This window comes from Notolepis coatsorum, assembly GCF_963971535.1.
Source record: "Notolepis coatsorum genome assembly, chromosome: 1".
Lineage (NCBI taxonomy): Eukaryota > Metazoa > Chordata > Actinopteri > Aulopiformes > Paralepididae > Notolepis > Notolepis coatsorum.
Genome location: NC_140165.1, coordinates 281,999,914 through 282,015,523, shown reverse-complemented (window position 1 = coordinate 282,015,523; position 15,610 = coordinate 281,999,914). Strand labels below are relative to the sequence as shown.

Here is a 15,610-nt window from a genome sequence, read left to right as displayed (position 1 = left end):
CAAGTCAGTCAGAAGATCCTTAAGAACTTCTACTCATGTACAATAGAGAGCATCTTGACCGGCAACATCACCTCCTGGTTTGGGAATAGCACTGCACAAGACCGAAGCAGACTACAAAGAGTGACACGTTCAGCCGAACGCACAATTGGAGGGGGGCTCCCCACCCTCCAGAACATTTACAACAAGCGTTGCAAGGGCAAGGCTAAGAGAATCATTAAAGACTCCAGTCACCCGAACAACTGCCTCTTTGAACTGCTGCGGTCAGGCAAGCGATACCGGAGTCTCAAGGCGAGCACAGAAAGACTCAGAAGAAGCTTCTATCCCCAGGCCATCAGGCTGCTAAACGAACAATGAATGAACACTACACAACAACAACCACCAAACGCACATAGCACACACATCCACACGCACACACTCACTTTAAACAAACACACTGTAGCACCCACTCCACACACTTTATAGCACACACCCACTTTAAACAAACACACTGTAGCACCCACTCCCCACACTTTATATTTATTGATGAAGGATTGCACTACAACTCGTACACCTTACTGTAAATTGTACCTAAAATTGTACCTCATCCCATTTCTGCTTTGCACTAGATAGTACTGTACATTAGTACACTGCATAGTATTGTATATTATATGGTAACTCAGAACATTGTACATATGTCTATACCGAACACTGTGACCTCATTTTTCTTCTTCTAAATTACATGCTATATTATGTTATTTGATACTATCTTGTCTAGCACAGTCTCTGGAGCGTAACAGTAAGAAGCATTTTGTATGAAAGTATTCTGTACTTCTGTATGACAACTATTAAAGAACTTGAACTAACTTGAACTAGTTCAACATTATTAGCAGGCATTTGGCATAACTAAAACTCTGGACGCTGGAATTTTCAATTACATTAAGGTTTGATAAATGACATGCTGGAATTCAGTCATTGCTTCATCACCGGTCCTTTTGCCCATAACGATCATTAAATAATACTTTATTTAAGCGGGTAATACCATTAATCAATATATTTGTATCACCCAGCTGTTCCATAGCGCATTAGACCAGTGTACCAGCCCTTATGAAAAGGTATCGTGGTATTTGCAAAAAAGTATTGCAGTATTTACTATGATATTACAATTGGTGTCTTGGTTTAAATCAGATTATACCATGGTATTATTTAAGTACAAAATTGGTACCATTTGTGATACATAATTTCTACCATGGCAGTACCATGGTAAAAGTACCATCAAACTATCATGATACTCTGGTGTAAGAGACCAAACTATCATGATACTCTGGTGTAAGAGACCAAACTATCATGATACTCTGGTGTAAGAGACCAAACTATCTAGATACTCTGGTGTAAGAGACCAAACTATCATGATACTCTGGTGTAAGAGACCAAACTATCTAGATACTCTGGTGTAAGAGACCAAACTATCTTGATACTCTGGTGTAAGAGACCAAACTATCTTGATACTCTGGTGTAAGAGACCAAACTATCTTGATACTCTGGTGTAAGAGACCAAACTATCATGATACTCTGGTGTAAGAGACCAAACTATCATGATACTCTGGTGTAAGAGACCAAACTATCATGATACTCTGGTGTAAGAGACCAAACTATCGTGATACTCTGGTGTAAGAGACCAAACTATCATGATACTCTGGTGTAAGAGACCAAACTATCTAGATACTCTGGTGTAAGAGACCAAACTATCTTGATACTCTGGTGTAAGAGACCAAACTATCTTGATACTCTGGTGTAAGAGACCAAACTATCTTGATACTCTGGTGTAAGAGACCAAACTATCATGATACTCTGGTGTAAGAGACCAAACTATCATGATACTCTGGTGTAAGAGACCAAACTATCATGATACTCTGGTGTAAGAGACCAAACTATCGTGATACTCTGGTGTAAGAGACCAAACTATCATGATACTCTGGTGTAAGAGACCAAACTATCTTGATACTTGATAGATAGACTGGAGTCAGGTTACAGAGTGCGACAAAGCTCAGGAAGCTTGGATAATTTTTAATCGGTTTTAGACAAAGTATGCCCCATCAGGCTTGTCAGAGTCAAACAACGTTCCAAACCCTGGATGGATTCAGACATCAAATTCGGTTAAGAGACAAAACGCTGGCAACATTTAGAAAATGCGGCGATAGCGCTCTATTCGATGAGTATCGACACATGCGAAATAGAGTAACCAGCCTGGTAAAAAAGGCCAAAATAGAATACTACAAAACAAAATTCCAAGAAGTGAAAAACTCCCCCAAAGAACTTTGGCAAACTCTAAAAAATCTGGGGGCTCCCATTAGAAACAATTGTTCAGCTTCTTCAAAGATTGGGTTGGATATTGATAATGAAATTTGCTTTGACAGTGCAAGGGTGGCCCAAAAATGCAATGATTTTTTCACTACAGTGGCATCAACACTTGTGAAGAAGTTACCCGAACCCACTGGACAGTTTGGTAGTAGTCATGTATTTAATTATTATTCAGATAAGGTTGCACAGGATTCCTTCAAATTACAACCAGTGGACATGGCCCTGGTAGAAAAAACGATCAATACCCTAGGCAAGGATAAAGCTACTGGAATAGATGGCTTACCAGTGAGGTTTATTAAAGACGGAGCAAACCAGATTAGTGAACCTCTAACACATATCATCAACCTATCACTGAAACAGGGTATCGTACCCGATGACTTAAAATGTGCCAGAGTGGTTCCACTACACAAAAAAGGAGATAGGACAAACGAGGGAAACTATCGTCCAGTTTCTATCCTCAGCGTCATCTCCAAAGTTCTTGAGAAGGTCATATTTAATCAAATATCAGATTTTCTTAAACAGACAGATCTCCTTTATCAATTCCAGTCTGGCTTTCGCCCTGGGTATTCTACGGATGCTTGCCTGATTGATCTCACTGACCATATTCGAACCCAGATGGACTGTGGCAAACAAACTGGCATGGTTCTGATTGACCTGCAGAAAGCGTTTGATACTATTGACCATCAGATCCTGCTTGAGAAGCTCAAAGCCTGTGGGATGGACGATGGGTCGGTGAGATGGTTCAGGTCGTACTTGACTGGGAGGACCCAGGTTGTGAACATAAATGGTGTCGCATCTTCATATAATGAAATAACATGTGGGGTGCCGCAAGGCAGCATCCTTGCTCCAGTGCTATTTTCACTATATGTTAATGACATGGTGTCTGCAGTATCCTGCAGACTCCTACTGTATGCTGACGACTCAGCACTTCTGGTGTCTGGAGACGACACGGCAGAAATACAAGCCGGTCTCAGTAGGGAGCTGGAAAGCCTTCACAAATGGTTAGTTGACAACAGATTATCTATTCACCTTGGAAAAACTGAGTCAACTCTATTCAGCTCAAAACATAAATTAAAGGAATGTTCCCGACTTGAGATAAGCTGTAATGGCTTCAGTGTCGAGTCTAGAGACTGTGTTAAATACCTAGGTGCAGACCTCGACCAAACACTCTCAGGGAAAACAATGGCCCTGAAGGTGATCAAAAAAGTTAACACAAGGGTGACATTTTTGCACAGAAAAAAGAGGTTCTTATCACTGGAAACTATGAAACTGCTTGCCAACTGCATGATCCTCAGCCAATATGACTATGCAAGTACGTACTGGTATAGTGGTGTTACAGTGGAATGTAAACACAGGCTACAAACCAGCCAAAATAAGACCATACGATTGGTCCTAAATCTGCCACCTCGAACCCATATTGAGCCATGTCACTTCAATGAGGTGGGATGGCTCCCTGTGGAACAGAGGGTCTCCTTTCTGAAACTGGGACATATGTATAAAATGTTAAATGGATCTGCCCCCAGATATTTATGCTCTCGTATTGTCCTGCGTGGCCAGGTCCACGGACGACAGTTACGGTCTGGACAGCTCTCAGTTTATGAGCCTAGAAAGGGTTCCTATTCACAGAATGGCTTTCTGTCTACAGCCTGCCGGCTGTGGAACTCTCTGCCCAGGGCCATCCAAAACTCCCCCACTATTGCTGTCTTCAAGAGGGGTGTGAATTGACATCTGCAACAATAGGTTGCAGAGGGTGCTTGGCCACCACTCTTGAAGAACAGGAACATGACATGCTGTAATGAGGCTCTTAGAAAATTGTGTTGTCTATTTTATCTACTTGTTGTATCTATTTTATCTTAACTCTTTCTTTGTGATTTATTGTATTTTTCTTGGGACCATGTTGGAAACAAGTCGACAGACTTTCACATGTTATCCTTGTACCCCTTGTTTTTATACTATTGTATAAATTGTATGTACTAAATAAAAATCAAATCAAATCAATCACTTTGGTGTAAGAGACCAAACTATTATGATACTCTGGTGTAAGAGACCGAACTATCATAATACCGGTAATAATATGTAATGTAATATATCAAACTACTATGACACTCTGTTGTTGTAGATATCAAACTACTATGACACTCTGTTGTAATTGTTGTAATATATCAAACTACTATGACACTGTTGTAAGATATCAAACTACTATGACACTCTGTTGTAAGATATCAAATTACTATGACACTGTTGTAAGATATCAAATCCAAAAAAGTGTTGTAAGGCATCAGGTTGTGACACTTCTATATTGATAAAACGATGAAACGGAGCGAGAGAGGGGGAGAAGGGGATGAAAGGGAGTGGGCGAGAGAAACAACTAAAAGGAATGGATGGAGAGTGGGATGACTGAGGTAGATGGGAGAAAAAGACTGAAGGAGGAGAGGAGATTATGCAAGAACTAAGAGAAGCGGATATGAGGGATGGCGTGGAGGGCTGATTTTATAAAAATAAAAAAGGGGGGGGGTGGATGAAGGGGTGGAGAGAGAGCAGAAGGGGGTGTGTGATGATGTCAGCAGTGTAGGAGTGTGTGTGTGTGAGTGAGTCACACCTCCTGCTTCAGTGCCTCGCAGCACCCAGCTTTACTGGGAGACAGACACACACACACATAGAGGCACCATCCGCCCACAGGCACTTAGGCTGCCCATCTGATGCACACACGCACACACACACACACAGTCACACACACACCAGCTGAACTAAAATGGTTAGGCTTCCACAGTACACACTAATGCACAAATGTGTGGTGCTGGCGCATATACTCTCTCAATGTATCTTTCTCTCTCTCAATTCATCGTTCTCTCTCTATCTCTCAATTTATCTTTCTTTCTTGTTCCCTCACTTTCTGTGTTTCTCCCTCTCTTGCTCTCACTTTCTGTTTGTCTCCCCCTCTTGCTCTCACTTTCTGTCTGTTTCTCCCTCTCTTGCTCTCACTTTCTGTCCGTTTCTCCCTCTTGCTCTCACTTTCTGTCTCTCCGTCTCTTGCTCTCACTTTCTGTCTGTTTCTCCCTCTCTTGCTCTCACCTTCTGTCTGTTTCTCCCTCTCTTGCTCTCACTTTCTGTCTCTCTCCGTCTCTTGCTCTCACTTTCTTTCTGTCTCTCTCTGTTCTCCTCCCCTCTCATACAGTATTCTGACCAGTGTCTTCATGCACCATTAGCCTAATCTCCCCCATATGTCAGTGTGTCCTTAACCCCATTACAAGGTCATGACCCCGTCTAAAATCTCACCTGACACACACACACGCAGGATGCTTGTCCATCGGGGGGAGGGGCGGGGGTGGCCCAAAATGGAAATGTTACCCCCTCTGCAAAGCCCTCCTGACCTCCACACATCACACCCCCATCCAACTCCCCCTGCTACTCCCAACCCAGAGCAGTAGAGAGATTGGTGTGTGTGTGTGTGTTGAATGGAGGTGTCCAGACAGACAGAGAGCGAGTGCTTCAAGCGCCCATAGTGGGAATAACTGTCAGGTGGTTGGTTGTGTCTTCCACTCCCAAGGACAGGAGAGCGATGGATAGAGATGTAGAAGGAGAGAGAAGGGGATGAGAGGGAGAAAGGAATGGATGGAGAGTGAGATGATGGAGAGGTAGATGGGAGAAAAAGACTGAAGGAGGAGATGGGGTGCGAGAACTGAGAGACTGTGTGTCTTGGGGCGAAGAAAGCTCTTAAGCAGCAGATGTCGGGTGTTTCACTTAACAAGTGTGTCCAATGCAGACCCTGCCCTCCCCGTACGGTGGCTGTTCCTCTTGACTCCTGTCTGTTTAGCCAGTGACCTTGGGACTTCACTGGAGGAGGAGGAGGAGGAGGAGGAGGAGGAGGAGGAGGGCGAGGAGGGCGAGGGGGGGGGGGGGGGGTTGAGTAGAGAGTAGGCTGGAAGTGGCTGGCGTAGGGGTTCTGCGTTGACGGACAACCCCCTGTTTTAAGATGTAACCGTGTGGCTATTTATATGGTTGCCATGACGCTGGGTACAAATGAATGACGTGTGTGCTGCTGCATGCGTGTGCCCACTAACGCATATACTTAGGGATGGTTTTAACACGCTTAAAGGCCCAGTCCGCGATCCAAACTTCGAACAAACTGGTCACCAGGAAATGAGAACGGAGATGTGTTTACATTTTTTAGTCGATGGACATAGGAGTTCTCAAGTGTATTCACTGTATTCTGTGGTTGTACACTGTTTGTTTATGTTGGTGATGTTTATAAACACTGGAGTGAAATGGATCTATATACTGATTTACATTGAGTTGTAAGAAAGTTCCATTGTTTTTCATCTGCAGATCAAACACTTTAAGAATGTATGTGAATGTACTCCATATTGACACAGATTGGGGCTCTAAAGGTGCAAGCAGCGATCCCAATGTAAACCAAAGGGTAGCTCCACCACGGAACACAAAATATGGGATGGGAGACACTTTTTTTTTAGGGAGAAAATAATGATCTGAGCTTTTTGTACAAGGTTTGTGAGTATGCAGCAGCTGAATTTGAGTTTGACTTTAAAGGTTGTAAAATGTTTGAGTTATTAGAGGTCATCTTGCATGTATGAGTCAAAACTACACGGATACATTACATTTACATAAATTCAGGATTGGGACTTTAACCCTTTCACTACCACACTACCAAACTGTTAACCCTTTAGATGCAGCACTGAACGGCACAGGAAGTCCTTCATTCTAACAGCCATCAGACTATACAATGCATCACTGTGCCTCACTGCATCACTGAGCACAGAGTGACAGTTACCATCTTCCTGGACTCTTACTTTTGAAACAGCACTGTGCAATACTACACCTACTGTAGACCTCAGTATATTTTTACTGTATTTATTTACTGTATTTTATTCCATTTTTATTCTATTTTATTCTACTCTTATCTTAGGCAATTTGATTTGTTTTGTTATTCTTATTCGTGACCTGTTCTGTCTAAATGTTTAATGTTGAGCGATTTGCAGTGTCAAATTTCCCTCGGGATAATAAAAGTATTTCTATTCTATTCTATTCACTGCGACAATACAGAAGGTTAACCCTTTCGCTGCCACACGACAAAGGGTTAACCCTTTCAGAACCACAGGATTAAGGATAAAGGATTTGCACTACAACTCGTACACCTACTGTAAATTGTACCTAAATTGCACCTCATCCCATTTCTGCCTTGCACTATATAGTATTGTATATTAGTACACTGCACAGTATTGTATATTATATGGTAACTCAGTTACGTCTATTCTGCATCGAACATTGTACATATGTCTAAACTGAACACTGTGACCTCATTTTTTTTTACTTCTAACTTACATGCTATACTATGTTATTTTATTTCATACTTATCTTGTCTTGCACAGTCTCTGGAGCGTAACAGTAAGAAGCATTTTGTATAAAAGTATTCTGTACTTCTGTATGACAACTATTAAAGAAACTTGAAAAAACACTACAGAAGGTTAACCTAGCTGTAGTTTGTTTATTAGGATCCCCATTAGTCATCATCAACGTGTTGACTATTCTTCCTGGGGTCCTCACAGATATACACATACAAATATGAAACATTCAGTGTAAATCAGTCGTATCACATCCATAATCAATAGAAAATAAAACAAAAGGTCATAGGTGAATCCATTTCACCATACCTTTAAAAAGAAACACAAAGTAAACAGAAGATGTTTGGATAACATGGCTGCAGCTACACTCATGCATGACATATATTGATTTCCTTCCGGATTATGGCTATGGTTTCTTTTTTTAAACTGTCCTTGTTTTCCGTCCGTATGATATGTAATGGGACCCTATTCCAATATGTTATCTGTAATGTGGTAGTGAAAGGTTAACCTTCTGTAGTGTGGTAGTGAAAGGGTTAAGAGACGGCACAAACGATGCAAATAATTAACTAGCGGGGGATGTTTTCAGATAAAATAATCATGAAATCACTCCTCCGTCATAGTGACCTCGTTGGTTGGTATGGATACAAGAATAAGAATGATCATGTGAGAAATGATGCAAAGAAGATGTTGAGAATCAGACTATATGCATTTCACAGTTATCTTTAAGTTAACTGGGGATTGGGGCGGCTGATTGGCTCAGTGGGCAAGGCGCTCGCCACTAACGCATGAGACGCTGGGTTCGAGCCCAGCTCTCGGCGTTGCTACCGGCTGGCTGGTCGTTCATACTAACACAATTGGCAAGTGTTAGGGGGTGGGAAAGCCGGTGGGTGGGGATTGGACGTTGTGGACAGCGACTCCTACAGGTCGGTTTGGTGGTGCGGCGGAAGCAGGAAGTAGCGGGGGCAGCGTGAGCCTCCCACGCGTTACTCCTTGCCACTGAGAGTTCGAGCTAGTGCACTGCAACCTTGCCCAGGCCCGACGGGCTCGGCCGGGCCCGGGCACCGCCGTTTTTTATTATTTTTTTTATTTCGTTTTTTTTTATTTTTTTTTCTCATATAACTAGGGTTATATGATAACCTTCGTTTTAAGATTCGCTTTCTCTTTTGCGCCAGAGAAACATTTGGATGTAATTACTGCAGCGCGCAGGGAGAAGAACTCAGGGGACAAGTTCAACTCGATTGGTTGTGTTGGAATATAGCCAGTTGGCGAACGTTTTAATTTGTTCTTGGGATGTATGTAGCCGGTTTTGTTAACGGTGTTCAACGCGTTGCTGACGTCGTGGTGAGTGATATGTTTATTATTTGCTGGGTCGCGACTCGCTACCTGTTTTGTTGCTCTGCTCGAAATCTGATTTCTGTTTTCTGTTTGTTTGTTTGACTGAGTAGGCTATTGTGTGTCGTGTGTGTGTGTGTGTGTCAAAGAAGATTCTATAGCCTTCAATACGTTTTGAGGCTGATGTGTGAGTCAGTCTATATAAGCGAGCACTGGGAGAGACGGCATTGCGAAATGCTTCTTCGTTTTGTTTATTTATTACGTTCATATAAAACCGTGTTTCGAATATTTAAAACAAATACAAAAAAAATTATATTTTAATAATAATAATAATAAATTTTTTTCGGGTTTTCATGCGGGCTAGGGCTTAAAATATTATTTACAGTCGGGCTTATTTTCGGGCAGGGCCTGAAGTTCAAGGGCTCGGGCAGGGCTCAGGCTTTATTTCAAGGCCCTTGCAGACCACTAGTTCGAGCTGCTGCGGTGAAAAGATATGACAGGCTGCCTCCTCGTGTACCGGAAGGGACACGTGATGCAAGGCTTCTGTCCTCACTACAGCCGACCAGTGGGAGGCATAGTCTAGCAACGTTCAAGACAGGGGAGGGAAGAATTGGATACTACGAAATTGGGATGGGAGAAAAAATTTAAAATGGGGAGGAAAAAGTGGATAAAAAAAAAAGAAGTTAACACTATGATCGCCGTGGACAAGTTTAGACGTCATTCCTAGCCATGCTCATTCTGCCGAAGACGCCGTAACTCGTCTTTGATGTCAATATTTAAAAAATCTGTAATCGAAATCATATTTCCCCTCCGGAGCCCTGAGACACACTGCAAAGCTCCACTCAACTCTCTAGCGGTTCAAGAGCGCCATCTGGTGGCCGATCGGCAGATCGCCAACCGGAAATGACCCTTTGAACCGGTAGTGCTCATCAATATGTGGTCCGGGCACTCGCTATCGTTAGAGAGACTCTGTCTTGACACAGTGAACATCGATCGGTGCAAATAACTCGAAAAAACAACATGATTTGGACGTATATACTATTATACAACCTGGAAATGGATCGGGCATTTCTCCATCCCATAATAGAAAAAATTCTGTTCCACGCTCATCTGCCAGCGGCGCGAGGAAGCCACGGTAAGATTCAGCGTTATATTCTAACGTGTTCCATATAAACTGCTATGATGAACATATGACCCACTCTGGATGAATCATCTAACACTGCCCACGGAATTATAAACGATCCCCCGCCCATCCGGTCATCATCAGATGATATGTAGTAACTCCTAGAAGCACATCCAGTTGAAATTTTTTATCTCGCACAGATTCCTACCAAACTGTATTTGATCATCAATATAATGCATTTAGGGCTATAAATCACGTTCTGAAGAAAGCTGCAGAAAACGATAAAAACATACTTATACTTTAGACCATATTTTAGTATGAATATGTAAATGAAAAAGTTTAACGTTGCTACACCCTGAACAATACATATAGGACATTGAATGGGCCATAATAATGGCAATTTAGCAATAGAATTTAAAATGTTATAACCCTGCAAAGAAGGGGAACTTCTCCATAGACAAATAGAGATGGCGAGGGATGGTAAATTATGAATTTAACCCATGGCGATCAAAGTGTTAACTGGGGATTCCTGCAGCTTGATATAACACCACACTCACTGAGTGTAAAATACACACACACACACACACACACGCACACACACACAGAGACTCTCTGCACATACACATGTAGGCTGTGTGTTATATAAGCCTTCATCCATAGTGATGAGTTGAACATGTAAGCTGTGGGTTCTGGATGCCATTAGCAAGGCAGCGTGGGAAGGGCCACAGTGCACCATGGGAGAATGCCGTGTTTGTGTGTGTGGGGGCCGCGGTCATGGCAACCCCAGATCTAGTGGGCCTCTATGACCAGTCCGTCTGCGCGTCACAGCGTTTTCTCTTCATGTGTGCTCTGTTGCCATCGGTGCCGAGAGATATAGGATGCTGAGAGATAGGATGTTGAGAGAGAGGATGTTGAGAGAGGATGTTGAGAGAGGATGTTGAGAGAGGATGTTGAGAGAGAGGATGTTGAGAGAGAGGATGAGAGATGGGATGTTGAGAGAGGATGTTGAGAGAGGATGTTGAGAGAGGATGTTGAGAGAGGATGTTGAGAGAGGATGTTGAGAGAGGATGTTGAGAGAGGATGTTGAGAGAGAGGATGTTGAGAGAGAGGATGTTGAGAGAAAGGATGTTGAGAGAGAGGATGTTGAGAGATGGGATGTTGAGAGAGAGGATGTTTAGAGGATATTGAGAGATGGGATGTTGAGAGGATGTTGAGAGATGGGATGTTGAAAGAGAGGATGTTTAGAGGATATTGAGAGATGGGATGTTGAGAGAGAGGATGTTGAGAGAGAGGATGTTGAGAGAGGATGTTGAGAGAGGATGTTGAGAGAGGATGTTGAGAGAGAGGATGTTGAGAGGATGTTGAGAGAGAGGATGTTGAGAGAGGATGTTGGGAGAGAGGATGTTGAGAGAGGATGTTGAGAGATGGGATGTTTAGAGGATGGTGAGAGATGGGATGTTGAGAGAGGATGTTGAGAGAGAGGATGTTGAGAGGATGGTGAGAGATGGGATGTTGAGAGATGGGATGTTGAGAGAGGATGTTGAGAGAGAGGATGTTGAGAGATGGGATGTTGAGAGATGGGATGTTGAGAGAGGATGTTGAGAGAGGATGTTGAGAGAGGATGTTGAGAGATAGGATGTTGAGAGAGGATGTTGAGAGAGGATGTTGAGAGATGGGATGTTGAGAGAGGATGGTGAGAGATGGGATGTTGAGAGATGGGATGTTGAGAGATAGGATGTTGAGAGAGGATGTTGAGAGAGGATGTTGAGAGAGGATGTTGAGAGAGGATGTTGAGAGGATGTTGAGAGAGAGGATGTTGAGAGAGAGGATGTTGAGAGAGGATGTTGAGAGAGGATGTTGAGAGAGGATGTTGAGAGAGAGGATGTTGAGAGATGGGATGTTGAGAGAGAGGATGTTGAGAGAGGATGTTGAGAGATGGGATGTTTAGAGGATGGTGAGAGATGGGATGTTGAGAGATGGGATGTTGAGAGAGGATGTTGAGAGATGGGATGTTGAGAGATGGGATGTTGAGAGGATGTTGAGAGATGGTATGTTGAGAGAGAGAATGTTGAGAGATGGGATGTTGAGAGATGGGATGTTGAGAGAGAGGATGTTGAGAGATGGGATGTTGAGAGATGGGATGTTGAGAAAGAGGATGTTGAGAGAGAGGATGTTGAGAGATGGGATGTTGAGAGAGAGGATGTTGAGAGAGAGGATGTTGAGAGATGGGATGTTGAGAGAGAGGATGTTGAGAGAGAGGATGTTGAGAGATGGGATGTTGAGAGAGAGGATGTTGAGAGAGGATGTTGAGAGATGGGATGTTGAGAGATGGGATGTTGAGAGATGGGATGTTGAGAGAGGATGTTGAGAGAGGATGTTGAGAGATGGGATGTTGAGAGATGGGATGTTGAGAGATGGGATGTTGAGAGAGAGGATGTTGAGAGAGGATGTTGAGAGATGGGATGTTGAGAGATGGGATGTTGAGAGAGGATGTTGAGAGAGAGGATGTTGAGAGAGGATGTTGAGAGAGGATGTTGAGAGAGGATGTTGAGAGAGGATGTTGAGAGAGGATGTTGAGAGATGGGATGTTGAGAGAGAGGATGTTGAGAGATGGGATGTTGAGAGATGGGATGTTGAGAGATGGGATGTTGAGAGATGGGATGTTGAGAGAGAGGATGTTGAGAGAGAGGATGTTGAGAGATGGGATGTTGAGAGATGGGATGTTGAGAGATGGGATTTTGAGAGAGGATGTTGAGAGATGGGATGTTGAGAGAGAGGATGTTGAGAGATGGGATGTTGAGAGAGAGAGGATGTTGAGAGATGGGATGCCTCTCGCAGCCGCTACCGTGCTGTTACCTCAATATCTCCAGGGCTCCATTATGGTGAATATCATAATCACCTAGGCTTGGGCGGTATAATTTTTTTCATACCGTCTGACATAATACCGTTCTTTCAACCTAAAAGTGCATTTTCTTCAACCTCGAACCTAAATTCCTTAGCAACTCGTGTTACCAAGTAAACAAATCACGGAACAATAGCCAGTTAGCCAGCGCCAGCCTAGTACTACTAATGTTAGCTCCCAGAACGATAGCCAGTTAGCCCGCACCAGCCTAGTACTACTAACCTCCCAGAACGATAGCCAGTTAGCCCGCACCAGCCTAGTACTACTAACGTTAGCTCCCAGAACGATAGCCAGTTAGCCCGCACCAGCCTAGTACTACTAACGTTAGCTCCCAGAACGATAACCACTTAACCCGCACCAGCCTAGTACTACTAACGTTAGCTCCCAGAACGATAGCCACGTAACCCTCTGCTGGCGCGTGCTGTGCACTACAATCAACTCTGTGTCAGTGTAATGGCAGTCTGTGACGTCACGGTATTGAGAATCATACCGGCGGGATTTCGAAATATCCTGGTATACCGTAATACCGTCTATAATCACCGCCTATAATCACCGCCTATAATCACCATTATTTTGATTGGTATTGAAATCACGATTATTAAACACGATTACTCATTGATTTGAGAACATCATATGACGACGACTGAATTTGTTTACATATTATAAGCTAGATCGGGCCGCAGAGCGATAAGCTCAAGTTAATTCCTAACTACACTGTGTAGAACGTGTCCTTGTTTGAACCACTGAGTAACTTTGTTTTTTCTCTCTCCTTCAGATGTCACCTTTTTCCCCGGTCGGTGCGCAGAGATCTTTGCCCACGGGAAGAGTGTCGGACGCCTCGGGGTCCTCCACCCGGACGTCATCAACCGCTTCGAGCTAACCATGCCCTGCTCGGCGCTGGAGATCGACATCGAACCCTTCCTGTGAAGTCACATTCCTTAACTTCCTGCTTCTAAATGCATGAAAATAAAGGAACAGCTCATTTTAATTTAGGCCTAATTGATTTTGGTCCAAAGAGGGAAAAAAACACTTAAAGCGTGAAGTTTCAGTCAAATCAGTCCATTCCTTTACTAGTCTATCTGGGAAAGAAGACACTTGCACCAGTGTTTTGGATTTTTGATATATTGGGTGCAGAAAATGTTAGCATCATGCTAAACATACTAGTGGTAGTCAATGGGGGACATGAAGCATTTTAAATTATGTTGCTCAGTGATATTCAAGTTAACTGTATGAATGATGGCAGTGTAACACTGTGCCAGTTAGAATCCATAGGCCGGTGTTTGCATGTAAGTAGGGATGCCCCGATCGATTGGCCACCGATCGTTATCGGCCGATAATCAGTATAAATATGCGATCGGTGAATTCCGATAATGAGTCATATTCGCAGATCGCGGAAACCGATCAAGCGGAGATCTCACTCGCTGTCTGTCTCAGACACACAGGACCTGCAAACTGCCGCTGCTCCTCCTCCCTAGCCCCGCCCGCACCTGTGTACAGTTTGTAAACACAGAGGACTGAGAGGAGGCTCCTCTGCTCGAGTCTATAGTGCATTCGACCATGAGCTAACGTTAGCTACCTAGCTATCGTTACTGTTTAAACAAAATTACCCAGTCAACTATTCACTTTTAGTAGGCATTGTCTAACGGTATTTAGCCGGCTAGCTACTGATAGCTCCTGATATCAACAAATGCTCCAGCAAGTCTAGTAGTCCATTTTGATACCTCCGTTAGCTCACGTTAGCTGACGTTAGTTCACTGTTCAAAACTAAATGTCCCATTGAACTAAATAGTTCACTGAGGCGTTGTCTTAACGTCATCTAGCCGGCTAGCAGTAGCTACAGATAGCTCCTGATATCAATGTCTTATAACATTGATTCAATGCGTATTCGAGCTGAGGGCTTGCTGAATGTGATATGACCAAAGCACAGTAACGTTATATCAATAGGGTCCAGCTGCAGCGCAGGAGAATCCTTGCTGGAGCTGGAGGCTACTAGAGTACACACAGACAGTGGAGCTGTTTGCAGATAGCGAGCATTTTGACTTGTTGCGTGGTGGCGATGTCTCGCAGATAATACAAGTACAAGTCTAATTATATAATATATATATTTTATTAAAAAAATAAATAAAAACATTATATAAAATAATTTAAAAATTTTTTTAATCAAAAACGATCGGATCGGTATCGGCCGATATGGCTCACGACGATCGGTGATCGGTATCCGTGGCAAAAAACGTGATCGGGGCATCCCTACATGTAAGCATCGTGACTGATTTTAACACAAGTCCAGAGGAATTAAAAGTTAATGTGACATCATCCTGCATGTGTTTGTGGTGTGATTGGTGTGTGTGTGTGTGCATGCTTGGGGAGGGTACTGTCAAAAATTTTATACTTTGCAGATTTAAAGGAACACACCAACATTATGGGAAATGTGCTTACCGTCTTCTCCAGAGTCGGACAAGAAGATCTAGATACCGATTTCCTCTGTGTGCGTTCGGTAGAAAGCTATCCGGCTACAAGCTAGCCTAGGTTAGCACGAATGAATGGAAGCGGATACGG

At 43.2% G+C, this 15,610-nt stretch overlaps 1 protein-coding gene across 2 annotated transcripts in view; it reads left to right on the top strand.

Moving 5' to 3' along the window:
* farsb (phenylalanyl-tRNA synthetase subunit beta) overlaps nucleotides 1-15,610 on the top strand; it is a 61,731-nt gene that overhangs the window by 43,201 nt on the left and 2,920 nt on the right. For both annotated transcript variants that reach the window (XM_084330714.1, XM_084330715.1), the window contains one exon: nucleotides 13,830-13,977. In XM_084330714.1, coding sequence (XP_084186840.1) covers nucleotides 13,830-13,977 — 148 coding nt within the window. The remainder of the gene's footprint in view (nucleotides 1-13,829; nucleotides 13,978-15,610) is intronic.